The sequence below is a fragment of the Phycomyces blakesleeanus genome (genome assembly GCF_001638985.1).
Source record: "Phycomyces blakesleeanus NRRL 1555(-) unplaced genomic scaffold PHYBLscaffold_2, whole genome shotgun sequence".
Taxonomy (NCBI): domain Eukaryota; kingdom Fungi; phylum Mucoromycota; class Mucoromycetes; order Mucorales; family Phycomycetaceae; genus Phycomyces; species Phycomyces blakesleeanus.
In genome coordinates this window covers 2,693,514-2,719,247 of record NW_017265135.1, presented here as the reverse complement: position 1 = coordinate 2,719,247, position 25,734 = coordinate 2,693,514, and the positions used below count along the sequence as shown (strand labels likewise).

General features: G+C 38.7%; 9 protein-coding genes across 9 annotated transcripts; 6 read left to right on the top strand and 3 right to left on the bottom strand.

The window, feature by feature from the left end:
* Positions 1 to 1,582: 1,582 nt before the first annotated feature.
* On the top strand, positions 1,583 to 2,845 carry PHYBLDRAFT_130286 (hypothetical protein). Its single transcript, XM_018429349.1, has 4 exons — positions 1,583 to 1,751; positions 1,803 to 2,145; positions 2,206 to 2,320; positions 2,375 to 2,845. Exons 1-4 carry the CDS (start codon positions 1,596 to 1,598, stop codon positions 2,784 to 2,786), a joined length of 1,026 nt encoding a protein of 341 aa, XP_018297962.1. The 5' UTR covers positions 1,583 to 1,595; the 3' UTR covers positions 2,787 to 2,845.
* A 1,530-nt stretch (positions 2,846 to 4,375) lies between these two features.
* PHYBLDRAFT_162973 (hypothetical protein) lies at positions 4,376 to 6,042 on the top strand (the record flags this gene model as incomplete). Its single annotated transcript, XM_018434714.1, has 5 exons — positions 4,376 to 4,671; positions 4,727 to 4,973; positions 5,050 to 5,186; positions 5,271 to 5,386; positions 5,459 to 6,042. 5 exons carry the CDS (start codon positions 4,376 to 4,378, stop codon positions 6,040 to 6,042), a joined length of 1,380 nt encoding a protein of 459 aa, XP_018297961.1.
* A 1,016-nt stretch (positions 6,043 to 7,058) lies between these two features.
* PHYBLDRAFT_106531 (hypothetical protein) lies at positions 7,059 to 9,023 on the top strand (the record flags this gene model as incomplete). Its single annotated transcript, XM_018427951.1, has 6 exons — positions 7,059 to 7,429; positions 7,531 to 7,856; positions 7,923 to 8,284; positions 8,348 to 8,488; positions 8,552 to 8,816; positions 8,884 to 9,023. The coding sequence occupies 6 exons, from the start codon at positions 7,059 to 7,061 to the stop codon at positions 9,021 to 9,023; spliced, it is 1,605 nt and encodes a 534-aa protein (XP_018297960.1).
* Positions 9,024 to 10,394: 1,371 nt separating this feature from the next.
* PHYBLDRAFT_162971 (hypothetical protein) lies at positions 10,395 to 13,582 on the top strand (the record flags this gene model as incomplete). Its single annotated transcript, XM_018434713.1, has 8 exons — positions 10,395 to 10,940; positions 11,052 to 11,256; positions 11,361 to 11,376; positions 11,446 to 12,457; positions 12,524 to 12,664; positions 12,713 to 12,798; positions 12,868 to 12,965; positions 13,032 to 13,582. 8 exons carry the CDS (start codon positions 10,395 to 10,397, stop codon positions 13,580 to 13,582), a joined length of 2,655 nt encoding a protein of 884 aa, XP_018297959.1.
* Positions 13,583 to 15,469: 1,887 nt separating this feature from the next.
* PHYBLDRAFT_4123 (hypothetical protein) lies at positions 15,470 to 16,703 on the bottom strand (the record flags this gene model as incomplete). The annotated part of the gene is made up of 2 exons (XM_018440157.1): positions 15,470 to 15,852; positions 16,391 to 16,703. Coding segments are annotated over 2 exons (696 nt in total), but the record flags the coding sequence as incomplete, so codon positions are not given.
* A 609-nt stretch (positions 16,704 to 17,312) lies between these two features.
* PHYBLDRAFT_58958 (hypothetical protein) lies at positions 17,313 to 18,317 on the top strand (the record flags this gene model as incomplete). Its single annotated transcript, XM_018440414.1, has 4 exons — positions 17,313 to 17,642; positions 17,699 to 17,861; positions 17,946 to 18,045; positions 18,119 to 18,317. The coding sequence occupies 4 exons, from the start codon at positions 17,313 to 17,315 to the stop codon at positions 18,315 to 18,317; spliced, it is 792 nt and encodes a 263-aa protein (XP_018297957.1).
* Positions 18,318 to 18,610: 293 nt separating this feature from the next.
* On the bottom strand, positions 18,611 to 19,369 carry PHYBLDRAFT_58957 (hypothetical protein; the record flags this gene model as incomplete). Its single annotated transcript, XM_018440413.1, has 1 exon — positions 18,611 to 19,369. One exon carries the CDS (start codon positions 19,367 to 19,369, stop codon positions 18,611 to 18,613), a length of 759 nt encoding a protein of 252 aa, XP_018297956.1.
* A 179-nt stretch (positions 19,370 to 19,548) lies between these two features.
* On the bottom strand, positions 19,549 to 22,316 carry PHYBLDRAFT_130282 (hypothetical protein; the record flags this gene model as incomplete). Its single annotated transcript, XM_018429348.1, has 6 exons — positions 19,549 to 20,676; positions 20,729 to 20,956; positions 21,046 to 21,360; positions 21,450 to 21,673; positions 21,765 to 22,056; positions 22,143 to 22,316. 6 exons carry the CDS (start codon positions 22,314 to 22,316, stop codon positions 19,657 to 19,659), a joined length of 2,253 nt encoding a protein of 750 aa, XP_018297955.1. The 3' UTR covers positions 19,549 to 19,656.
* Positions 22,317 to 23,506: 1,190 nt separating this feature from the next.
* PHYBLDRAFT_176740 (hypothetical protein) lies at positions 23,507 to 25,365 on the top strand (the record flags this gene model as incomplete). Its single annotated transcript, XM_018437816.1, has 4 exons — positions 23,507 to 23,600; positions 23,667 to 24,150; positions 24,262 to 24,950; positions 25,024 to 25,365. The coding sequence occupies 3 exons, from the start codon at positions 23,507 to 23,509 to the stop codon at positions 24,776 to 24,778; spliced, it is 1,095 nt and encodes a 364-aa protein (XP_018297954.1). The 3' UTR covers positions 24,779 to 24,950; positions 25,024 to 25,365.
* Positions 25,366 to 25,734: the final 369 nt, after the last annotated feature.

Sequence of the window (25,734 nt, the reverse complement as noted above, 5' to 3'; positions counted from 1 at the left end):
TAAATTATCAAACCGAGAATAGTCTTGGTGTTTTCTCAAATACAAAGGGCCATATTCATAAAAGCTGCACTAAAGTTAAAATATACTATAAAAATTAAGACTTGAATAGAATAGACATGTTCAAGAAATAATTAAATAATATTCTGTAATACCGAGGATCATTTCTAGCTATACATTCTGATTATGTCAAATATAAACCTAGAGGCAGAATATTATTCTACCTTCTTTTTTAAGGAAGCTTTTATCAAAGTAAGAAAACATTTTAAGTCTGTCTGTCTGTTTGCTTGCTTGTGTTTTTTTTTTATTTTGCTTTGAAAGTACAAAAATACCTTAGAAATTATCAAGCGTAAGTTTGGTAGAAATCCTTGCTGGTTAATAGTTATTTTTTTTTTGAATTTTATTTACAATTATAGTATACAAATAAGAATAATTACTTCACACAAGCTTTGCGTTTATTGCAAACAAACTATATACGAGTTCAAATTTGTTTTTCTATACGACTTTTCGCTTTTATCCAAGCTGGATGTAAAATAGTGTCTAATATTTCAGAAAATTCGGTAATAAATCTCCATTTACCCCATGATTGATAATATTATAAGACATACTTTCAAAATATTTTTAACAAGGTGCTCATCTAAATATGCTTCTTGAATTTTTAAACCAACGAGCTATTCACATAAGTAACCAGCATAATAAAATAATTAAATTGGACGCCCGGAGATCACAAAAAAAACAGAAAAAGAACAATCGACAAAGACCGGATACTAATTGATACACAATCTCTAATGCTATGTCGTTTGTCTTCTCCTAAGCCGTTATGGTAGTATTAGTAAGTATGATGAGTTACAGTCTGCCTTTTTGAGGGCTATTTCATGCCTCTACCAGAATCCACTCGCACAAAGTAATGCGCATTAATCTCTTGAACCGTCACATTTTGTTTCCAAAATAAAGTTCCTTTACCTACTGTGACGTGACTGGTCATAGCCTAGCCTCCAAGCAAAAAAAAATACCTTATGCTACCAATGAAAATAATATATATATATATATGAAAACATGCAAAAACTCATAAGAATTTACCTTGCAGTGCTAAATTTAATTACGTTCAGATGATTTAAAGAAGTGCGAGTAGAATTATCCACAAAATATTTGTGTACAAAACAATAGGTTATTTATTAGCCATATCTTTGCGTCCTTTAAAATTAAGTCTGGGCTAAGAGCGAAGGTATCTTTAAAAATTAGTATCGTTTTGGATCTAACACAACCTTTTTTTTGTATTTGGAAGCTGGTATCATTATCCCACTATTTCCCGAGGATAACTAAAGTTGGCCACATTATTTATCAATAGTGGTGTATTCAAATTGATATCTTGTAAAATAAATAAATAAGCCCAGAAAAAAGAATCGCCTTATGGTAGCATAGATTTCGATTTCAAATAGGATGATCTTGTTACGACTTTAAACATATTGAAACAAAATGAGAAAAGAAAGACCTATTTTCAGGCAATTTTTTTTCGTGACTGTAGTTGGCCCCCCCCCTTTTTTAATAAAAAAAGGAGAAAAAGAAAGAAGTGTAAATGAGATTGAAACATTAACAGAATGTCAAACAGTAATTGCATCCAAGAGATCGTACCCCGAATCTTCCTTGGTACCTTTTCAGCAGGTCAATCCCGCGCGGTTCTCAATCAGCACAAGATCACACACATTGTGGCCTTGGGCGATTTTACCCCACTTTACGATGACAAGATCTACTTGGTAGTGTGGATTGTATCTTTTATCCGGATTAGGTTACTAATATTGGAGTAGAATGTGGATATTATGGATCTCCCTGGAGCAAATATAATCCAGCACTTTGATGAAACCTCTAACTTTATTGAAGACGCTTACAATAAAAATGGCGTAATATTGGTTCATTGCGAGGCAGGCGTATCTCGCAGTCCTACTGTATTAGCCGCCTATTTTATGCGATCCAAAGGCATCAAGCCAACTGAAGCACTCGAGATGATAAAAGCCAAGCGGCCTATCATCTCTCCTAATAACGGCTTCCTGGCTCAGCTGGTGCTTTATGATCGCCTAAAATATGATGTCGACACACGCCACACTGATTACAGACGCTTCTTGGTAGCAGCTATGGCAGAAGAACAAAAAGGTATATATTAATGCTTTGCGTATACATAAGCATGGAAACTTATAGAGATATATGTCATAGAGAATGGATATATCCAGCACTTTGCTCTTGCGCCTGATCCAGAGTATGTGTCCGGTTACGATTCTTCTAGTACAAATACTAAGCCTTACACAGCATTGAGATGCAGAAAGTGCAGGTAAAAAGGGGTGGAGATTAACAAGGAGAGGGTCTATACTGACGTGATTCTCAGACGTGTTCTTGCAGAGGCAGACAATGTGATTGATCATGAACGTGGACAAGGCCAGGGTGCGTTTGCTTATTTGAAGCGGGATTCGAGCATCAATGCAACCGAGAGTGCAATTGTCGGTCTGAGCGAGGCTGGTCCTACACACGATACTGTAAACAAGGCTATCAACCCTCTACTTGCTTCTTTAGCATCTTCAAATTCTAGTTGTTCGTCTTACTTTGTTGAGCCAATGGAATGGATTCACGGCCTTCAGAATGGCGAATTTAATGGCCGTATTGAGTGCCCTAAATGCTGCTCCAAGTTAGGCTCCTACAACTGGTCTGGCGAACAATGTTCGTGCGGTCAGTGGGTAACACCTGCGTTTATGCTTCATCGCAAACAGGTTGATGAAATCAAAAATGTCAAGAGAAAATAAATTCTTGTGAAAGCTACACTCCTTTTCTCTGCGAGTGTTGTTCACTGTATTCACTGTTCCTTAAAGGATTTTCTATCATGAGTTGGGGTGATGTCCATTCAAGTCAAACATTTGTTTATAACCTGGTCTCTCAATCATAGCACCTTACTTGTTATTTCATTGCTCGCTTAGATACACATCCCTTTGATTAATTTCCAGATGACAGGATCCTCAGAGCTTTCTCTCTTTCTCGACAATCATAAATCCTTTTTGTACCCAACTACAGAGTCACCCATCAATATTTATTCGATACCCCGTGCAGTAGATGAACCCATGCCGATGCTTGACTATTCTTTCGAGGATTTCAACTACCCTTTCTACACCACATCTTATCGTCCAATTCCACCTAGTGCGATCTTTAGTTCATTTCTCTACGACACATTTCAGCCTGTACCATGGCAAGACAATACCTTTGGCCAAACAACGGATTCACCTGTACTTTCAGTAAACCCAAAAGCATCTTCCCACACTAGTCGACCAACACTTACGGTGGATACCCAAGATTTTACCCAATTCTACACTCAGCCTTACTATATACCTTTACAAGGTCCAGTAAGAGAGCACAGAGGAATAGAATCATGGAACACACCATATATTTCAGGGTGTATTAATCACCACAACTCTGAATCCCTGTGCGGTGGTAGTGAAAATCACAACAGCAATATTACACCTTTCAAATCTTCTCTTTATTCTCAATGCAGCGCACCAAATTGCTACATTTCCTCCAGCATAATAAGTCAGATATCTGATAAACCAAAAGACGCAAAGAAATATATATGTCCAATATGCTCTCATCGGTAATCCTATGTTTCTGAACTTGGGTCAATGTGAATGTTATTTTTTTTTACGATTAATTTCTTCTTTATAACCTAGGTCTCAGCGACGCCATAACTTGCTTGAGCATATTCAGACACATAATTCTAATCGCATCAAAAGGTTTTCTTGCATTCATTGTAATCGCCCGTTTGCAAGAAAGTACGACATGAGAAGACATGAGAAGATACACACACGGGCCAAGCATAGCTCCCATTAGGATTTTTATTACTTATACTTTATTTATACTTGGCATTTCTGGTGTCTTTACTATTACTATTACTATTACTATTACTATTACTATTACTATTATTATTATTATTATTATTATTATTATTATTATTATTATACCACACAAGCATAGTTAGAATTAGCCAAAATTGAAGTTACAGAAATAGGTTTATTTGTACGAGTTTTTAGATATTTATATTTATTCCACAGAGCAAAACTCATTAATAATATTATATACATATATATATCGTACGAGCTACAAAATGAGAGACCCAAAGCGTTTATGCTTCACTTGGTTTGATTACCCAAAAATTGTTTCTTTTTATTTTCCCTTGGGGGCCAGAAAGACCGCTTTCACGAGCGATTTTGTGTGTGTGTGTACGTGTTTATAAAGCTCCTGATTGTCATACCATGTTTTAGTCGTCTCAGGAAACCAAGCGTTTGATTGCATGTGTTTATAAAGATAAATTGTATTAAAGCTTCAGAGCAACAATTTTTGATTATCAATGTCTTCCACTATTAGCGATCCACAAGAGACCCTGTCTTTTCTATGTACACTGGACCCAGTTTCTCTATCCTGCTTTGAAAATTCTGATTTCGACATTATCGGTAACGGTCGTCTCTTGGTTTTGGTGACTTCTCCGGACAACCCCAGTCAGGCTATTGTTCTACGATTCTTCGATGATGATGATCAAGAGTGCGCATTCTCCGTACTCGAACCTCAAACAAAAATCTGGCTTCAGCAACAGGATTTACTTATGGTACCCCGTCATGAAGGAGGGTTCTGGAGGTTTGATTTCAGGTAAAAACAAGCACGATCATATTACTACACAATATATTACTGACTCATTCGATAGTGCTTCAGACCAAGAGACCTTCTGTACATTTCAGGATATGTTAACTCTTTTCTTAAGATATCAGAACCGACACAACATACGAAATGCGTTGGTAATGATCGATGCTGAATCTTGTAAGCTTACGCAAGTGATTGCCAAAGATATATATCTTCAAGGACCTCGTCCCGAGGATAGTCAGGCAATAATCGACGAAAAGATGATTGATAAGAAGTTACCCATGGTTGTACAACGTATGGACGAAATACAGGTGAGGTGCAATGCGCAATGCGCAATGTACAATTTGAAATTTAAATTTCATTTAACTGAGATCTATACTGGAACAGACAATTGGGATCGATCCCTTAAGCAAGGCCAGGGTACGCACTATGTATCGAACCGGAGATGCTCTAGTTACCGGATCAAACTGGCTCGCTAGTGCTCTTATCTATGCTGGTAAAACAGTCGCACGGGAGATTGAAAGGTAAAGCAACCAAAAAAAAGTTCAAGTACAGTATGCAACAGTAGGTGAAAAACAACACACATGCTTACACTGTATTCCTATTAGCCGAACGACACAGATTGAAACCACAGCTGAACCTTCAAATACTGCATTAAATATGGGTGATAATGAGCGTTATTGTCTTGATGTGATTCATCAAGGCACTGGCATAGTACAAAAGGGTAAGCACAATTAAAGTACTCATATACCCACAGTACTTATTTTTAGTCTGGTTTTCTTTGGTGTAAATATAGCTACCGCTAGTTGGCTTAGTAGTGCATTTTCTGCTACCATCTCTGGAATAAGTAATATGTACACAGATGAATCTCTAGCATCATCAGACCCTGTTCAAAGCGCTTCACGACACTTGGGAATTTCTACACTACATGCAGCTACAGCTATTGCCAGCGGTGCAGCTATTGCAGCAGGCACTATTCTCGCATCATCGGGAAAGGGAGTCGTTCAAGTTATTAAGAAAAAATATGTACTGCCCCGAGGAAAGCCTTCCGTCCGTGAAATTCCTCGAGCCCCACACCAAGATGTACTTGTCTATTTTGACGGAAATGGAATGTCACGACAGGTGGTTGTGCAAGATGATCCTGACAATTTTTCGTGGGATCAGCTAAATTCAGATGAACGTTCAGAAAATGAATATGACTGGTCTCGTCAAGAAGAAATGTCTCAGGAGACAGGAGATACAGTTGAATTGTGGTTAGATTCATGGCCATTACCACCAGCTAATGAATCAGAAACATCCTATGAAGATGTGTCATGTGTGGAAAGGGATGACACTGAAAACAATCCTCTTGTCAAAGGAAACGTGTGTGTATATGTATAAATTAAAGGTCTCTTTCTTGGATGTATAAATAAAACAGTAAATATATAAAGAAATAAATAAAATGGATATAGTGTATTCGGCAATGAATGAATGTAGGCCTCTATTATTTACGGATGACATATTCCGCCCGGTTAAATAATTTCCCACAAGAAACGTGGGCTTGATTTTTCTTGTGTTTGTAAACGAACTGTTGTACAAGGTTCTCAAAGAAAGCTCTTCTTCTTTTTTTGGTTATGTTGGGGAACGATGATTACAGTTATATATAAAAGAGCAAGTAAATCAAATAAGATTAAGTAAGCCGAGAAGATAGAACAGATATAGTGAATATACAACTGACAATTGATTCCAAATACACCTTAAGTATAATTTTATAATGTATTCATTAAAGCAGATCAATAGATCTCTTAAGTTATCATGGTTATATCTATATCTCTTCAACTTGGAAAGTAAATAGTGACCTACTTGGTTTTTTTGTCAATAAATATAGTTTTTCTTCTTCTTTTCATACTGAATTATCGCCATTAGCATTTATAACATAGATCTAAACATAGTTCTACATGAGGATTGTTGGATAGTAGGCCATATCAGTTCCTGTTCCAAGGCTTCGTGCTGAAATGAAAGTAAATCAGTCTTTACTAGATTATGTAGAGTGACCAATCATTATGACAACAAGAAGATACGGTATTATAAGCTTCTATATAAGGTTGTAAACCGTAGAGAGATTTTGCTTACTGCAGTCCGTTTCAGCATAGAAAGCGTACGATGATACATCCGTAGCGGAGAGGATGGAGACCAAAAGATAGATGAATATAATGTTCGAACACAGCAATGAATCTATATTACCCCACCCCACCCCCACTCCAATCCCCATTTATACCCATACCCATGCCAATGTCCCACTACACGCAAGTTACCAGAAGAGTGAACCGTATTTTCATTAATATTTAATGTCCCATCGTTTCGTCGTTTGTTCTTTACTTATTGACCCCCCACTCTGCTAATAGCTCTAACATCTTATGAAATATACACCCGAACAAGTGGCAACACACAACTCGCTCAATGATTGCTGGATCATCGTTCAAGGCAAAGTGTTTGACATAACAAACTTTTTGAGTGAACACCCCGGAGGAAAAAAGGTTCTTGTCAAGGTTGCCGGAAAAGACGCCACTAAACAATTCAAGCAATTCCATAACGATGCTATAATGGAGCGTATGGGTCTTCCTATGCAAATCGGCGTTGTAGAATCATACAATGATAAAAAAGTTCCAAAGAAAGTAGTCGATGTCTCGGCTACATCCAGTACTGCCGCCACGCCTTTCACCGAACTCGCTCGGAATACAGGTGCTGTACCATATGGAGATCCTAGTTGGTGTCAGGAATGGAACAGGTATCATTTTATATCTAATCTATAAACCGGTGTATAATAAATTATGGTAAAGATTAACCATACTTTATTATTATTATTATTATTTTGATTTGTACTCGCAGCCCCTATTACAAGGAGTCCCATATCAAACTTCGAAATTATGTGCGTCAATTTGTTGACAAGGAAATTACTCCTTTCTGTCATGAGTGGAGCGAAGCCAAAAAAATCCCATCTCACATCATCAAGAGATGTGCCGAAGTCGGACTTTTGAATGCGCTCTCTGGTGCAGGAACCATACCAGCAATGTCCTCTTTGATGCCTTATCCTCTCCCTACTGATATCCAGCCCAAAGATTTTGATATTTTCCACGAAGCCGTATGTATTGACGAACTATCTCGTTGTGGCTCAGGTGGACTTATTTGGGCTGTTGAAGGTGGTCTTTCCATTGGTGAGGACAAAGTTAGGATACTAGAAAATGTTGGATTAACGGATACTTACTTTATATACTATTTAGCATTGCCACCTGTAATGAACTTTGGGTCGCCCGAGATGATTAAAAAAGTTGTTCCTGCATGTCTTTCAGGCGATAAATATATTGCATTGGCTATCACAGAACCTTCTGCTGGATCTGATGTTGCAAACCTTAGTACTTCTGCCAAGGATATGGGTGACCACTTTTTGGTCAATGGACAAAAAAAGTGGATTACTCAGGGTGCTTATGCCGACTATTATGTCGTAGTTTGTCGTACCGGAGGTGAAGGAATGAATGGGATGTCATTATTATTAATCGACCGGGCTACACCTGGTGTGGAGGCCCGTTACATGGACGTCCAGGGAATGTGGGGTTCTGGAACAGCTTATATTGTTTTCGAAGACGTAAGACGATACTGTACGACAGCTGTAATACTAGATACCGTTATTTAATTATAGTATATATAGGTCAAGGTCCCCAAAGAAAACTTGATTGGAAAACTCAACCAAGGATTCAAGTATATTATGCACAACTTTAACCACGAACGCTTGAGTATCATTATCCAGGCAAATCGCCTTGCCCGTGTGTGTGTAGAAGAGTCTTTCAAGGTATATGGTTATGTCTTGGAAGCTATATGTGAATAAATAACTCTAAGCACGGTATTTATATAGTACTCCATCAAGAGAAAGACATTTGGCAAACGCCTAATTGACCATGCTGTCATTAGAAACAAGTTTGGTCATATGATCCGTCACTGCGAGGCTACTCACGCTTGGCTAGAAAGTGTCTTGTATCAAATCCAGACTCTTCCAAAGGAAACCCAAGCTAGTCGCCTAGGTGGTCCTATTGCTCTTCTCAAGGCCCAAAGTACCCAAACCTTTGAATATTGTGCCCGTGAGGCATCACAAATATTCGGCGGGCTTTCCTACACTCGAGGTACTGTCTTTACTTTAAACAGAATATACTTTGTATAGATATATTGATATCCGATAATATGTTTTAGGCGGGCAAGGTGAGAAGGTAGAGCGTTTGTACCGTGAAGTAAGAGCCTATGCTATTCCTGGAGGATCAGAAGAAATTATGCTTGACCTTGGTGTTCGGCAAGCACTAAAGAAGGTGACAGTTGGACAAGCAAAGCTTTGAGGAAATCAAGATGAAATTAGATGGTACAATCACCGTTAATCTGCATACTTGAGCTGATATCATATAACTTACATGGTTTATACAGCATTAAATAAACAGCTATAAATATAATTCATTTCTACAGATTGTGAGATAGTTCTTTTAATTGTTCACCAGTATATTGGACTAGGTTATATTTTTTTATCTAAGTAGATCTTTATACATTTAAGTGTTATGTCCTGAAGTATTTGTCTTTGTCTTTTGCTTTAGTCTTAGTTTACAACCATTGTTGTGTATAGAGTCTAGTACGCGCCTGTGATTTCTCATATACTGCTAAAGATAATAAGGTAAGAGATATATTTGTGGGCCATAACTATATTTGTATATCCACATGGTTCAATATTTTTTTCCCTTTAGCCTTGACCTTAATAAGAAGATTTGTGATAAGGAAGCTAGAGAACAGACCCATTGTCCGGGCCACATATTATTTAGCTTCATCATTGTTGCATAGCAACCTAATTATGCTGGTATAACAATAATATTATCATAGACAATATAAATGTAGATAAATGACATCATTATATGAAATCTTATTTAGAGCAACTGATATTTTCAGGACGTTTAATTATTTATTAAATCAACAATGTTTGAGAACTTGTTCAGATTTTGCTTTCCAAATTATTGCTGCCAAGAATATCAAGAGAATAATTGGTTTATTCGTTTAATTCATAAGATTGCTACCAAATCAGATGCTTTACATCGTTCCTTTGTCATTTAGATTTAGTGTGGAAAGAAAACTGAGTTTTTAAAGATCGCCTTGTGAATCATTTATAGTTGCGACGTACCACAGCTCAATCGCATGTCGTGGATAACAATGGCTTATTTTCAATCTAAAAATCCAGGTTAAAGTAAGATTGAACCTGATTGGCATAAAAAGCCTTATTTCTTTCATTTCTTTTGTGACGGAGTCTACACAGGCGATCTATACCTGGCACTCAAACTTTGGTCGATTTCTCGATTTTTTTTAGAGAGAATTTTTTTTTGTATCGAAGAGTCGGTGAGATGATCCTAAATAGAAACAAATATTGTAACGTCAGTCCCTATTTTGTGACTTTCTTGTACATTTAAGTTTTTTCTATAATGCCATTATCTCATCAATGATCGGCACTTGTGTTTCCTGTATACTTTATAAATACACGCTCTAATAGATTTTGTCTTAAAAGGGTACTTATTTCAAGAAGATAATCCTTAAATACCTACACTCAATTGTTCGATTACCTCGTCTTGGAACTTCTAATTAATTAATTTTTTCTTAATAATAATAATAATAATAATAATACAAATATAAAGACAAATAATAACAGCAAAAACAATAATTCTTAAAGATAAAATATGCCCCAGAAAGTAGAGAGTGACCAAAGACTACCACAAAATAAACACAATGAAGGAAGACCTCAAATCGAGAGACAGATAAGTCTCGGTACAGACGATGAACAAGCTTACTCGGGCGAAGAAACAGAAAGACAAAACGAATTTGATGTTCGCACTATCACAGAAGATTTTGACTGGGGAGGTCGTGATGATGAAGACGAAGAAGACAGACGGGAAGACAAAAGAATCAAGGATAAGAAATCCCTAGTCTCTACACATCTTCTGTTTTGCATTTCTCGCAATGCGTCCAACATCCAATGGATCTGTCTTATACTAGTTGCAGCCATTTTCTTGGCCATATGTGTGGCCGTGTGGGAGGTGTATGGGCATAGAGGCCAAGTTACAACCACATCATATGGATTACAACTTTGGTTTACTTGGATGGCCTTCATGTGGTCAATTGGAATCTTTACCCAAATCATGACCGAAGCAGTACCATGGTTTATAAGAAAGATCGGTACCAGTCTTAGACCCCAGTCAACCGAGGCTCTTCGCACACGTCTATCGGTAGGATTTCATTTTCTGTTTTCCTCTTCATTTTCATCTTAATTTTTTAAATGGCGCTCTTCTTTTATGTTTTGATATACTGACACTCTCGATCTACTCCGCGCACGTTAGTACTACATGGCACTTCGTCTATTCACCAGATTTGTCATCAATGCTGCCTTTGCATGGGGCTCTTGGGCTCTTATTTCCGAATGTGCGCCTCTCCCTGAAGGAACCGAAAAACCAGGCTATGTTCATATATTCTATAGTATATGGGAATGTCTGTTTTTCGCAGCAATTTTACTTTTTGTAGAAAAGCTAATTCTGCAAATGATCGGTAAGACACAAAATCGGGATTTCTCAAAAACACCTTGTACCTCCATTGTCTAACCTTATTGTTTGTACACGCTATCACTATTTTTACTACTACTATTATTACAGTTGTCAATTTCCACAAGTAAGTATCTAATCAGCACACCTATTTGTCACGACAGCTTCTTAAATATACAGTCTCTTCTTTTTCCAGAAAAGCATATGGTGACAGAATTGCCAAGAACAGCCGAGAACTTAAAATACTCGATAACTTGAGAAAACCAAAGCGTAAACCACATCAAGAATTCTTACTCAAACGTATTCGTCGAAAGAAACCAGAAAACGAAACCAATTCCAATGGAGTAACATCAAATGGAAAAAGTCTTGCTGAAAACTACCGGTCAGAGCAGATGAAGAAAAGTAAGAAATCTATCATGACCTCCAAACCAACAGGTTCATCTCCGGAAGGTCACGGACCCAAACAAAATGTGCGATTTCCCTCTCAAAATATGGACACTCTCGTTGCTATTCCTTGCGTTGACCAGTTGCAAGAAGACGAACAAGATGCCGATCGGTCCAGATCATCCCCAGGTGACATTTCTCGGGACAGAACCTTGACAGAACTGACTCCCGACATTGAGGCTCAAAGGCCCCAAGAAAAGTCAGATGAACACTTTATGAAGAAGCTCGCCAAAAAATTGGCTCACAAAGAAAACTCTCCAAAAATACAACAGAGACCTGTGGATGGAGACGACAATGAGATCCCTCTTTCTAGATCTAGCTCATGGAGTGGAGGACGAAGTAGCTATGAAAAGAGCATGACTTCTGGCCGCGATTTTAACATTAGTTCAACCCTACCTGGAAAGCTATTCAGAGGTGGCTATAAAAAATTAGTGGGCCAATCAGTCGGTGTCAACCAGAATACCTCTCAGCAAGCAAAATCAACGGCCAAACGAATTTTTTACAACGTAGCTGGCCACTCGCCAACTCGCGATCACATTGTAGAGAGTGATCTCTTGCCTTTATTTGAAACACGCCAACAGGCTACAGAAGCCTTCCAGATGTTTGATAAGGATGGAAACGGGGATATCAGCAAGAGAGAGTTGCGTTCGGGGTGTATTCGTATTTATCGCGAACGTAAAAACCTGGCCCGATCAGTCCGTGATTTGTCACAAGCAACAGGAAAATTGAACATTATTCTTCTTGTGATCTTTATAGCCATATGGGTAACTATTGATATAAAGATGGAGTTAAAGAGAAAAAAAAATACTCATGATAGTTATTCAACTTAGGTCGTTATTGTTCTTGCATCATTTGGCGTAAATGTTGGTACTGAGCTTATGCCTCTTTGGAGTGCATTTATCGCAGGAAGTTTTATCTTTGGAAATAGTGCCAAAGATATTTTTGAATCAATAATCTTTGTATTCGTCACAGTAAGTCACTATTATTGTAGTGGATATTGGAATCTAACATCTCTTTAGCACCCCTTCGATGCAGGAGATCGTGTAATGGTTGGTGAAGAGAATTGGGTGGTTGACAATGTAGGACTTTTGTCAAGTACATTCTTGTAAGTTTGTAATTAAAATGTATGTAAGAATAGCCACTCATTAATTATTGATTGTGTTGATTTGTATAGAAAATGGGATGGCTCAGTGGTTTATGTAAAAAACTCTGTGTTAGTTCCTCTGTATATTATTAACTGCCGGCGCACTGGATGTACCGGAGAGACTGCTGGTAAATTCAATATTTATATAAATGAATACCATTAAGAAACGAAGAAATGCTAACATTCACATCTAGATATTCATGTCGGGTTTGAGACGCCTTCGTGGAAGATCCATAAACTGAGAGACCATATGGTGGAATGGAGTGATACACTTCCTCATCTCTTTACACCAGGAACAACCTCCGCAAATGTATTATCTTTTGAGAACCAAAACAAGATAACTATTTCATTTTACTACCAACATACCCAGAACTGGCAAGACCCTGGAGGTCGATGGCTCCGTCACAATACATTTATGATGGAATTAAAAGAAGCGTCAGAGCGCCTTGGCGTCAATTATATCATGCCATTGCAACCCGTGGATACTAAGCCGAAGATTAATCCCTTGGACGACAGTACCCAAACAGACAAAGAGTCTCTGGCAGACAGCATTAAAGCCAGAAACATTCAAATCGAAAACGAAAGACAGGCCGAGAAAGAGATTCGGGAAGAAGAGATACTGTCTCAAAGAAAGCCATACAATTATAATGAAGACGGATCATTTTCTCCTCATAATAATCAAAACAATGATAACGACAATAGCAATGGTGCTGCAGCCACTATACTGTTTTCTTCTATGATGTAAAAATTCCAATAAAAAATAATAATAATTCCTTAAAACACTAATAAAGATTATATCGAACCAATATTCATTGAAATGGAATGACAAATTCTTACGAGAATGATTTCTTGTTACTAAAAGAAAAAAATCCTTCTTTTTTTAAAAAAAAATAATAAAAAAAAACACAGACGACTCTTTTATGTCCCCAACTCTGGGTAAGATAAAACGATATCGTCTTTATATATATATACATGCACACACACACACACATATATATATATATAAAAGATTTACTCCACATCCATGTCTGAATCGCCCTGGTCTTCTTCACATTCATCCTGCTGGGGACGGTTGGTTTCCATCCGTCCTCGCGTGCTCAGAAGCCTGCGCCTTAATTCTGTTAACGAGCAGCCCGATCGTCGAATGAATCCAGGCACAGGAAGGTGCCTGTAATCCACCGTCTCTCGTTGCCACAAATAAATTTCTCGCCAGTCATGATCTCTACTCAAATTAGCAGACTCGTAGTTCTGAAATGTCATCTTTTGTGCGCTAATATCTACAGGGGCGCGTTCCTGTATTATATCCGTAGATCAATAGCCGCATTACCAAAGCACTCTTCTTTATATACACAAGCAAACAAAAGCTTCCTGACATACCAGATTTGCCATTCTTTCTTCTTGGTCTTCTTTCTTCTTTATCTCCATCCGTTGCATTTGTTCTCTGGATTTTCCGTTGAGTCTTTTTTGTTGTTATATCCTTATTCATCTTTTACCTGTCCTTTTCTAATTGCTCTTCCCGCGCCTTTTTCTCTTTCTCTAAACGAGCCTTTTCATTCTTTTCCAAAAGCTCCCTCTCTTCTCGTTTCTATTCACAAAATATAAGGACTATGTGCATGCATTAAGAATATAACCCAAAGTACCTGCTGTTCTCGAATCCGACTCTCTTCATGAATCTTCTCGTACAAGTCATTAATATCGAACGTTTTGACAGGCTCTTTCTTGACTGTAGCCGGAGAACCTTCTTTTGGAACATCTGGCCGCTCGTCTACTTTTTCTAAAGGTGTTATTGGCAGTTTATCAAACCCATCCAGCTCAACGATCGCACTAGGCGTCGATGGTTGGGTTTTTGGCTTTTGTGCAAGGGCAAGCCAGCTGTCCTGGTTCTGCAAAATAGATGGCTAAATAAGATTGTTTGGGTTGATTAGCTCAAGTAGACCAAAACATTACCAATCCTCAATAACCAATTAGTATACTTTTTTTTCGGCTGCTTTTAAGTTTTTTGGAGAGACAGGCTTTTCACCCAATGCCAGCTTAGGTCGATTGACATCTTGAGGCGCTTGTTTTGACAAACCAAGTCCAGATAGCTTTCTAGGAATAGTTTCGCGCGGTGACTGATGGCCCAACCTCGTTGAGTTTTTGAGGGGCTTTCGAAAAGTGGTTTGTTTACCTCTTCTTTTGGTGTGGATGGTATTTCTGGTTTTGGTATGATAGGTAATTTGAGGCGTAATATAGTTGGGCGGTCTAATTGTATATGCACGGGAGGGGGAGGTTATTCGTGTGTGATAATACAAGTAGTAATGAATATTTTCTTTAGTATCTTAATTTTGCCATATTGTTCCGAATACTTATTTACCTGGATCGCTGGTAATTTTGGTAACCTTGGGCTCAGACCTCTGGGTCGTTACCAGTATTTTCTTTTCTACCACCTTACCTTGAGTCTCCTCCTTAGTTAATCTTTTCTCTAACTCTCTCTTTTGTTTCTCGAGCTCTTGTAGTCTCTTAACTGTGGTTCACATTCCCAGAATATCTAATCAGTCACATGCCTTTCACGATTTTTTTTCCTGGTGGAAATTTGTCTACCTTTGGTTGCAGATAACTTTGCTAAGGATTTATCCCAGAAATTATTAAAAATTTCCTCAAACTTCTTTCCATTCTTATGTACAAGATGATCAGGTGGATTGTATGCAAAGCAGTTTTTAAACATGAGTGTAAAATCTGATCTGAATTCATCTTCATTATGATATTGGTGTTCGTAAAGTTTCTTTTCGATGGTAGACATGTCCATAGGCTCCTTTACAACGTCATGATAGTCTATTGCTCCCCATGCCTCTGCATCCACAGGCTGCACAAATGGCCAGCTGTAATCGTGATATTTATGCTTCTTCATCTCCTTCATAACCGTCTCACAATGTTTGAATTCTGTTTCTGACATTGTTTCTGGTACACTAGAAATAGAAGCTGATCTCTCTTTCGGGGTTGTGCTCACAAACGGCTCTGGCGATACGATATTCAAGTCTTCTGAATCCATAGGCTCATACGTTTCATAGTTGTCTACTATGTGTAATGGTTTGGGCGGGCTCGGGATTGCTGGTGGAGGAGAAAGTGGAGGAGCCGGTGGTGGGGGTGTTAGAGGTGGGGGTGTTGGGGCTATTACAGAATCTGGAACTGGAGCTATAGTTGATGTTTGAGTTTCAGTTCGAGCTGGAGATGGAGCCAAAGCTGGACCTCGAGCTGGAGACGGAGCTGGAGATGGTGCTAGAGATGGTGCTGGAGATGGTGCTAGAGATGGTGCTGGAGATGGAGCTGGAGATGGGACTAGAGCTGGAGGTGTAGGTGGATGTGGATGTGGAGGTGGAGATGGAGATGAGACTAGAGTTGGAGCAGAAACTATAGTTGGAGTAGGATCGGGGGCAGGAGCTACTGAAGGTGCAGGTATTGCAGGTGGTGTTGATACTCGTGGTGGAGACCGAGGAATCGACTGGATATACGGACCTAATGATCAGCTTATTGCTTCCCTTTCTTTTTCCATTTCCATTAAGAATAATGGCAATACTTACAGCGGATGCGGGTGCTTTTTTCATGCATTTCCGGAAAACTTCTTCAAGCTTCTTTGCTTCACAGCAAACAGGATCCCCCGCATTATTGTACAAATAGCAGTTATCGAACATGAGCTGTATATCTTCAGAAAATTCAAGAATTGTCCCATATTCTCCATTGCGTAGCTTCTTCATAATTGTTCCCAAATCCATTGGATTTTTTACAATCTCAAAATAATCCGGAATGTTGTAGGCTATAGGGTCTACAGGCTCCAGAAATGCACCGGCTGAGCGCTGTTTCATAAGGGTCTTTAAAGCACCTATGCAGAAGCTCTTTTCAGCAGATGTCAAGCTCATTCTGGGGGTTTTCGTTGACATTCCAGACTCTGATTCGAGTATTGCTTGTCTGGGGGACAGCGCATCGCTAGAGCCACTATTAGTTGTATAAAAAGAAGGAATGACGGAAACGATTGAAAGGCTTCAATAAACAATTGCTTTCTCGCAAGTAGAAATCTCCAGAATCTCTTAAATTTCCACCCATTCCAAAGTTTTTGACCAGATCATCCCAACGATGACTGACATGAACTTGCCTGTCTTGCTGATCAGCGACTAAGGAGGCGAATGGGCGTTTCTGTGCGATGCCAGACATTTCACTTTCTGGCCAGACAGGTTATGAAGAAAGATCAAACAATCGAGTAACTTTGGCAATGCACAAGTCAGCAGCAAAAGAAACAGATGATGTCGGCAGCAAGATCAAGAAGCGTCCAAGAAGAAAAAACACTATAAAAAACGCGTTGCACTGGCTCAATCAGAACAAGCGGCTATTTGCACCTTATGTCTTTGCAAAAGCATTCTGTGACGTAGATTACGATTCAAATCCCGCGTTCTCTCTCTTTCCCTTTCCTACACAAATATACAGATATACACGCAATAGCCTTGATGGATAGAAAACGAACGCGACAAACCTATGATGAGTCGTCTTCGAAGATAGGCAAAGACAATTTTCAAATAGATTCAGATGCTTATGGAATTAAAAAGAAAGCTATCCGTAAACGATTGAAGAAGTTGGAGGAAAACGAATCCGCAGATGAGTTTGGGGATGACCTACCCATCATATCTGATGCAACTGCAGCCGCTGATTACTTGATAAAAAAGGCTTCATATTCAACAAACAGAAATTTAAATTTGATTAAGACAAGACTTCCCATATGTTTTATTCATCAGATCTACGACTTATTGCCTAATTATACAGACGTTGATCGCGACTTGGTAAGCTTACGTAGGTCCAAGTTACAAAAAACGTACCTTTTGACCTGGGTGCCCAGGAGGTAGATATAAATAATGGTCTGTGGTGTTCATTTCGTGGAATGGACACCTCCGAAGACGAAACCATCTTGATGCCTACATCTGATTATTTGGCTATAATCGAAAAAGCCAAGATTACATTTGAAAAAGAAGTGGCTGATGGCATCAATACATCAGGGAAGGGTATAAACCCAAACTTCTTTGGTCAGTGTGTGTGTGTGTGTGTGTGACGATCCACGAAGGGCTTATTATCTTTTGCTTGAGCAGATCGCTTCAAGCGGTTGATTGAAACAAGACAACCCAAAGAAAAGTGTATTTCACGCGATGCACTCATCAAAGGATGTTGTACTCAAGAAGAGGAATTGATGTGAGCTTTTTTACATACGCGTATGCATTAAGCTGGTTATATCTGTTTAAGGCTCACACATAGTACCTTTTAGCCAGTTGGTTAAAGCTGGGGTTTTGTTGCCTCATTTGAGACTGGACCTGTATTGGGTTTCGATCCCTGGTCAAGGCATGTTTTTTTCAGATGTTAGAAAAGGCAGGGAGGAATTTTTACAAATGCTGAAGAAACGACCTACCAAAGACATACTTGAAAAGGTGGTTTTTCTTTTGGCTTTACAACCTCTTCATCGGTAATTATTATTTACACTAACCGTTCAACTGTTAGATTATTCAACAAAAACCCTTTCGAAAAACAACACTTGGGTATGAGTTTATATTGCATGACCTTATAGGCAGTGGACGTGCAGAAAGGTAAAACCAGTCTTGATAAGACAGAAAAATAAAGTACTTCTTTGTGTGTGTATATGTATGTGTATGTGTATAATTTTATGCTATTATTTACCAGGTACCATACTCCTATGGGCGACTTAATCAGGCTTACCAGGAAAGGATTAAAAGGTCCTTAAAGCCTACGCCTATTTCACATTCTAGCTTTCGTTTTTTGTTCGTTTCTTCTTTAATTTCCAAATTTCAACATCTTCATTGTTTGTAAGAGCCGTTCGCACCATCTTTTTTGGAATAATACGGGCATCAAAGCCTTTGCTCCTTGCTTTCTCCACAAATCCATCTACCACCAGTGCATCCCTTCTTTCCATAGCCACCAACACTATGGTAGTAGGAGAAGATAGTTTAAATATACACTCCAATAAAGGCTGTACGAGATCAATACTATATATGCAATCAGCTGAAAGAATATAGTGGTAGTGATTCTCTAGCCAGTTTGAAGATGCATCTAAGTCGAGCCAGTCAAGGGGTTTGGCACGTATTTTTGGATCTGACATATGAGCAGAATGTTGGTGGGCTTGTTGGAGATCGCACCAGTAGTCTTTGATTGAAGCAAGATTTTGTGTGGCATTAGCGGTAAGCACTTTGTCTACTACAACAGGCAGATCTGTCAATGTTGTGTCAAATCCAAAGGCAGCCATCGTCAGCCCACTTAGTCCACATCCACTACCAAGCTCAAGACATCTCTTGTTTTCTTTGGGGTGCAGGATTCCTTCTTCAAGATTAAACGTAGGTGGCTTGAGTATGTCAGCAAGATAGAACGCCAACTGAATAGCTGAATGCCACACTGTTGTGCCATGACTCTGGGTGTCATTTGATTGCTCGAGCTTCAAAGACAATCCAGGTAAAGGAGAAACTGCCAGTACAGGTAGGGCTTTTGTATCGCTTAAATCATACTCCATCGCGATTGTCTATTATTACTCGAAACTGGTGTTTTATCCCTTCCCCTATATTTTATGTAGGCACTAAATTATTCATAGAAACCAGTCCGTATTTTGTTTTTTGTTTTTTGTTTTTTAATATATACATATATACATATATATATATAAAACTATTAATTCAAAACTCCGCAAATTGAATCGGATCAGCTTTGACAAGTATTGACCTTTTCTTTTCTTTTATAGACAGTTTAGAAAGACATGTACTTGTTGTAATTCTGCCTAGCTATGACCGGCATGCTTGCTTGCTTTTATGGGTGTTCATCCTCTCTGGCTTCCGCTTGCTGTGCTAGGGGGTTATCTAATCCTCTCGCCGGTTCATTTCCTCTTTGGTTACCAAACCGGAATTGACGGACATACACTAGCCAACCAACAAGAAGACATAGTCCAAGGATCATCAGGCTTTCCATTAACTCATCTTCATCTGAGTATTCTTCATCACGATAATCGTCTCCAAAGCCTGAAGACGAATCCATATAGTCTTCACCTTCTTCGCGTTCCATTTGTTTCATATGTTTGCTATATTTTCGTCTCAATTCTTCTTCTGCTCCAATGTCCCAATGTCCTCTCTCGTTGTCATGGGCCTCGATTTCTTTTCTACGCCGTGCCTCTTGATTCAATATTTCCACAGTATCAGGTTTTCCAAGGTTGAGGTTATCTTTGGGAGTAGAATCTTGTAGTCCCTGTCCTACTTCTCCTCCTCTCAACCATTCCCAGTAATAGCGAACATAGAGCTTTACCAGTGATAGTTTGACAGGAAGGTATGCATCTGGATTAGCATTCAATGCATTGTCGTATGATCGCTTGGCAAGATGAAAGTCCTTGGAAACTCCAATTCCGTTTTCATACATCCAGCCGAGATTCCACATTGCCAAAGGAGAGAATTCAATTTCGGCTGCTACACGATAACAAGCAGCAGCCTTTTCGTAATCAACGTGTGTACCGATACCACGATAATAATAGTCTCCCATCTTGACACGCGAATCAACATTGTTCTGGTTAGCTGAACGGGACCAATAAATTAGCGCAAGTTCTTCTTCTTCTTTGTTGCGTGGTGGGGCTTCCATAATACCAAGCATTGATAGTTTCAATAGTTGCTTATCAGTATCGAGAAGATAAGCTACATTTGATTGTGCCACTTCATAGCCTTTTTCTGCGGCCAGCATATAATAGATTAATGCTCCTTCTCTGTCTCCTTTGGTATATAATTTGTAAGCTGTTTCTACGGTTGGATTGAGCCAATCGCCGCGTTCGGCAATAGACTTGTAAAACTATAACAAAACAGTCAAGATTTCCTCAATTTCAGACTTTCAGACGACTTACAGACACGGCCATTTGACATGAAGCCTTTAACCCAACACCCGCATAGTTTAATTGGGCCAGGTTCCAGTAAGCTAGTATATGCTTGGCATCGGCAGCCATAGTAAACAATCGTATGGCCATAGGCAGAGTTGATTCATGTCTCATATATTCCACGGCCAAGTTCACCTGAGCATCTGGATTCTCCTGGTTGGCTGCTTTCTTAAAGTACTCAATTGCCTTTTCTCGGTTCTACAAATACATAATTCCTATGTTAGTACAAAACATTCAACGCAATAGTAATAATAATATGCAAAACTAGAATTATAATCATAATATACCCGAGATACAACAATGCCTTCCATATACATCATTCCAAGACCATTTTGTGAATTTGCATCGCCAAACTGGGCGCCCAGTTCAAACCACTGATATGCCGTCTTCACATTAGGCTCCACACCCTCTCCTCTCCAATACATTCTACCAAGAAAGCCAGCTGCTTGCCCAATTGCCTTTCCGCGGCTACTAGTTATGAATGCCTCGTTAAGTTTACCAGCTGGGATTTTGTCTGTTACTTGACGAAAGAATCCAAATGCATCTTTAAAATTCTGAGTAATACTACGGGTGCCTTGATAGTATACTTGACCAAGTGTAAGCTATATATATATATAAGTGTTTGCACCAATAAGGAGAGTTTTTCTATCAATATCAATGATTAAACTATATATAAATCACTTTTTATTACCTGAGCCTCAAAATCAGCTTTTGTTTGAGCAAGATAGCGCCAATACTGCAATACTTCCTCGATGCTTACTGACTTTTCTGAGCTACCACCATTAACTCGATAGCGTCTGTCTGTCATAACACTTGCTCCATAGCCATATACACCACCATCTTCATCAGACAATCGTACTTTTGGTAATAATGGTGATCGCCCTCCAGGAGGTCCTGATAGATAATACTTTACAGCTATAAAAAGAAGAAAGAAAGAAAGAAAGAGCACCAAGTATACATATATATATTAATACACCAAAGGGTTTCTTTAATGTAATAGATTTACCTTTTTCCGCTACTCGCTTATAATAGTAGACAGCATCATCACATTTTTGGTCAGCCCCGATCCCGAGTAAAGAACGGTATCCTAAAGTCATTTCAGCAGCTGTATCTCCTCCATGAGCTGCAAATGTATGATGGAGAAGGGCTTTGGCCTGGTCCCGCTTAACAGCCCCGCCAATACCAGTTGAATACATGAATCCCACCATTTGTTGTGCGGTCGCATTTCCAGTATCTGCCAAGGCTTGATAATAGCGATACGCCGTTTTAATATCCCGCTTTTGGGTGTATTGAGCAAACTGAATGAAAACAAAATGTTGAAATAAGTTCATGCACATACATACACATATATATTATCAGCCTATACCACGTCACTAAAACTTACAAAATGCATGTTGGCCAAGACATACAATGCATCATAATGTTCATATTCTTCTCCTGCCTTTTTAAGTAACTGGGTAGCAACTTTTAATCGTTGACTTGACTGTGAAGATTCAGAGCCCCAATTTTCACTATCTGCATAACCATATATACTAGAGGTCACAAGCTCTTGTAGCATACTCTTTACAGATTTATATCCAGCCATTGAAGTAATGGAACCAAATGTCGCTTTGATATTATCGTTTTTGTGTGTATCTTTTGTGTTTTGGGCAATAACTTCGAGATGCTTCATGGCGGTGGCATAAAGTAGATCTCCTAAAAGATAAAATGAAGATACAATAGTGTCCACCGGGACAGAATAATGTCTACATGAGTATTACTTGGCTTGTATATTTGTGTATATAGATGTATACACAAGCGACAGGAGTTTTCAGAATTAACCTTGTTCCAGGGCATCATTTCGTGGTGTACCGTCTGCTGATTCTGTACGTTCAAAAGTCTGAGACATGCATTGGTAAGATGTTTTGCGCGTTGGATGACTTTTATCGCTTTACCCATTGTTGGTTCTGCGTAGTTGACTCGGCAGCAAGGCCACACGTAATGAGGCCCATAAGAAGAGCTACATGTAATGTAGTGAAATTAGTCTATTTTAGTTGTTATTAATCAATCTAGCTTACGTGACAGACACAACCATTTTCGCTTCCATTGGATGCGTTTTGAGGCTGGCATGACTATCTTGTTTTTTTTTTAGGAATCTGATTATAACGTATAAAATCAAAAAGGAAACTAAAATTATCCAAAAGAGCGTAGAGCTATGCACTGTCCTCACGTGATTGGCCAATTCTTTGCATTTTCATATTCTGTACTTCCAACTTAATGTAAGGGAGGACTAGCTCACGTGCGTTGTGTCTGGGCTGTGTAAAATGTATAGTTGACATGTCTCCATGTGTAGTGTGGTGTAGCGTATGAAGATGAAAAATTGCAGAAGATGTAGCCAATGATATTAAGTAAAATGGTGTAATCAAGTTATGTTCCGTATATTATAAAAGCTAGAGCATAAGGTACAAAAGTATATGTATGGATTGAAGCAAGATAAGTTGAAGCTTATCAATTCGGCATTTGAATCCTCAACACAGGTATATCTTTGGGTAAACAGTAGGAATAAACTACTGCGCTTATCGTTCCAATTACTTTTGACAAAAGTACCGTTCTTTACTCTAATACGGCGTGGGAAACCAAAGAATCCAAAAAAGGGTTTGTCATACGTATTAAATGTAAGCACTGCATAAACAAGCAAGAGAAAACGAAAAATATAAAAAGTGGGCTATAAAAAATTATATACTTTGTCTTTTGTCTCTTTATTTTGTAATGAAGTCCACCTATATCGCCAGTATCGCACTTTATTGTACCTGGGCTCTCGGTTCCGATGCTCATCCAGACCATTCAAGTTATGAAACCTATGGTCAGATTCCTGTCTCTGGACCCTCGGAAATCCCTTTCTTTTTTGACAAGCCGGTGATCGAGAGAGATGGCTATGTACCTCCTTTTGCTGGAATCTCCACTTTTGCACATTTACCTTACAAGCAGTGCTGGGATGAAGGTGTTGATGAGGATTATGATATTGCAGTAATTGGTGTCCCATATGACATCGGAGTGACATTTAGAACAGGAGCCCGTTTTGGTCCCTCAGCGATTCGCGAGGGATCCAAGCGTCTCAAGGGTTATAACGATGAATTGAAGATCAATCCGTTTAGATCTTGGGCTCGCTCGGTAGATTGTGGTGATATTCCTTTTGAGCCCTTTGATGCTTCACATGCTATTGGACAGATCGAAAGTTACACGAATTATATTCTCCAGCGACCGCCTACTGCAGATGGAACGCCATCACGACCACCTAAACTCATTACCCTAGGCGGTGATCACACAATTCTTTTGCCTGTTTTGCGATCTATGCGTACAGCTTACAAAAAGCCAATGACAGTTATTCACTTTGACTCTCACCTTGATACATGGTATAGTATAAATGTAGATAAATTTGATATACATATACATATACATATATAGATATAGATATAGATATAGATTTAGATATATTAAACAATTCATTTAATTTGCTTATCTAGGGCACCCGAGGTTTACAATGTAAAGGCAAAGCAGTCAAGATTTAATCACGGAAATCCCTTGTATCATGCAGCCATTGAGGGCTTGACTACCAATGGATCCTCCCTTCATGTTGGCATCAGATCCTCGCTTTATGATAAACAGGATGTTGAGAGAGACGAGGCACTTGGATTTAATATCATCAAGGCCAATGCTATCTTTACTTTGGGAGTAGAGGGTATTGTGAAGAGAATCCATGAGATCTTGGGTCCTAAGGAGGATACGCTTGTCTACCTTTCGATTGACATTGATGTGATTGATCCAAGTATGGCACCTGCCACCGGCACTCCAGAAACGGGTGGATTCTTAACTCGGGAAATGAGATACATCTTGCGTGGACTGGACGGCTACAATATTGTTGGAATGGACCTAGTAGAAGTGGCACCTGCATACGATACTCAAGCCCAACTGACCAGCTTTTTGGCGGCAGACTTGATATATGAAGTTCTATGCATGATGGTCAAGCGTGGCCTTAATTAAGTCGCGCGGTATATGTAACCCTGAAGTTAAAATTATGTCTGCGTTGTAAAAGCATCTCTTTCTTGCTACTGGACTAGCCAACGAGATTACAAGCAATAAAAGCCAAAAATAACATTTCCTCCCAAAAACATCTATAAAGCCTTGCGTGCAACTAAAGGACATAATCAGCAAAGTAGGTTTGGAATATCCCTTGTAAGTGTTTCAAGGGAATATATTTATATATACATTGGTACACATTATTATAGTTTTAAGAAAGTTCAGTGTAAACAATTGGTCTACCTTCTTTTTATACTCTTGACTTCCTTTTCGAAGTTGATCGTCACGGTTTTCATACATAAAGCCTTTTTGAACTCAACACACATACACACACACTTATATATATATATATAGGTGTGTTTGTGTGTACAGGACCTCGAGAACACTAAGGAGATAACGCCTAATCCCTTGCAGTCCCTTGATTTTGTAATCACCGCCTCGTCATTCTGCAAGCTTTCCTTTTTTTACCAGCCGTTTTCAATACAAGCGATTGGCGTTCTTGTGGAAGGAAAAGGGGAGAATAAAATAAAATAAAATAAAAAAGAATAATGAAAAAAAAAAGGACGCCAGTATTTGATCATAATGATCTTTGTGATTAAAACAAAATACAAGATTTCATTTGCCTGTTCTGTGCCACAGCCCATTCCAATGATTTCAAATTTCAGTCAAGCGTCAAAAGAGATAGTTTGCTTTTTTAATAATAAAATAAAATAAGTCCGTATTTTAATGAGGCGCCAATTCTTCGTTAGCTGCAATCAAACAAAAGGCACTCATTATTCTATGTAGGGATACTTAACACTCCTAAATTAACCAGAGAAAAAAGAGAAAAGAAGAAGAAAAGAAGAACTTTCGTGTTCACTTTGGGCTCCTAAAATCAAGACAATTAAGAGGTAATTTTATTTTAGGTTTTTTTATAGGAA

Excerpts from the sequence above, each read along its gene's own strand:
- PHYBLDRAFT_130286 (XM_018429349.1), top strand. The coding sequence starts at position 1,596 with ATGTCAAACAGTAATTGCATCCAAGAGATCGTACCCCGAATCTTCCTT. Across the intron at positions 2,146-2,205 it reads TATGGCAGAAGAACAAAAAG|AGAATGGATATATCCAGCAC; the intron begins GTATATATTAAT and ends TATATGTCATAG. Across the intron at positions 2,321-2,374 it reads TTGAGATGCAGAAAGTGCAG|ACGTGTTCTTGCAGAGGCAG; the intron begins GTAAAAAGGGGT and ends CGTGATTCTCAG.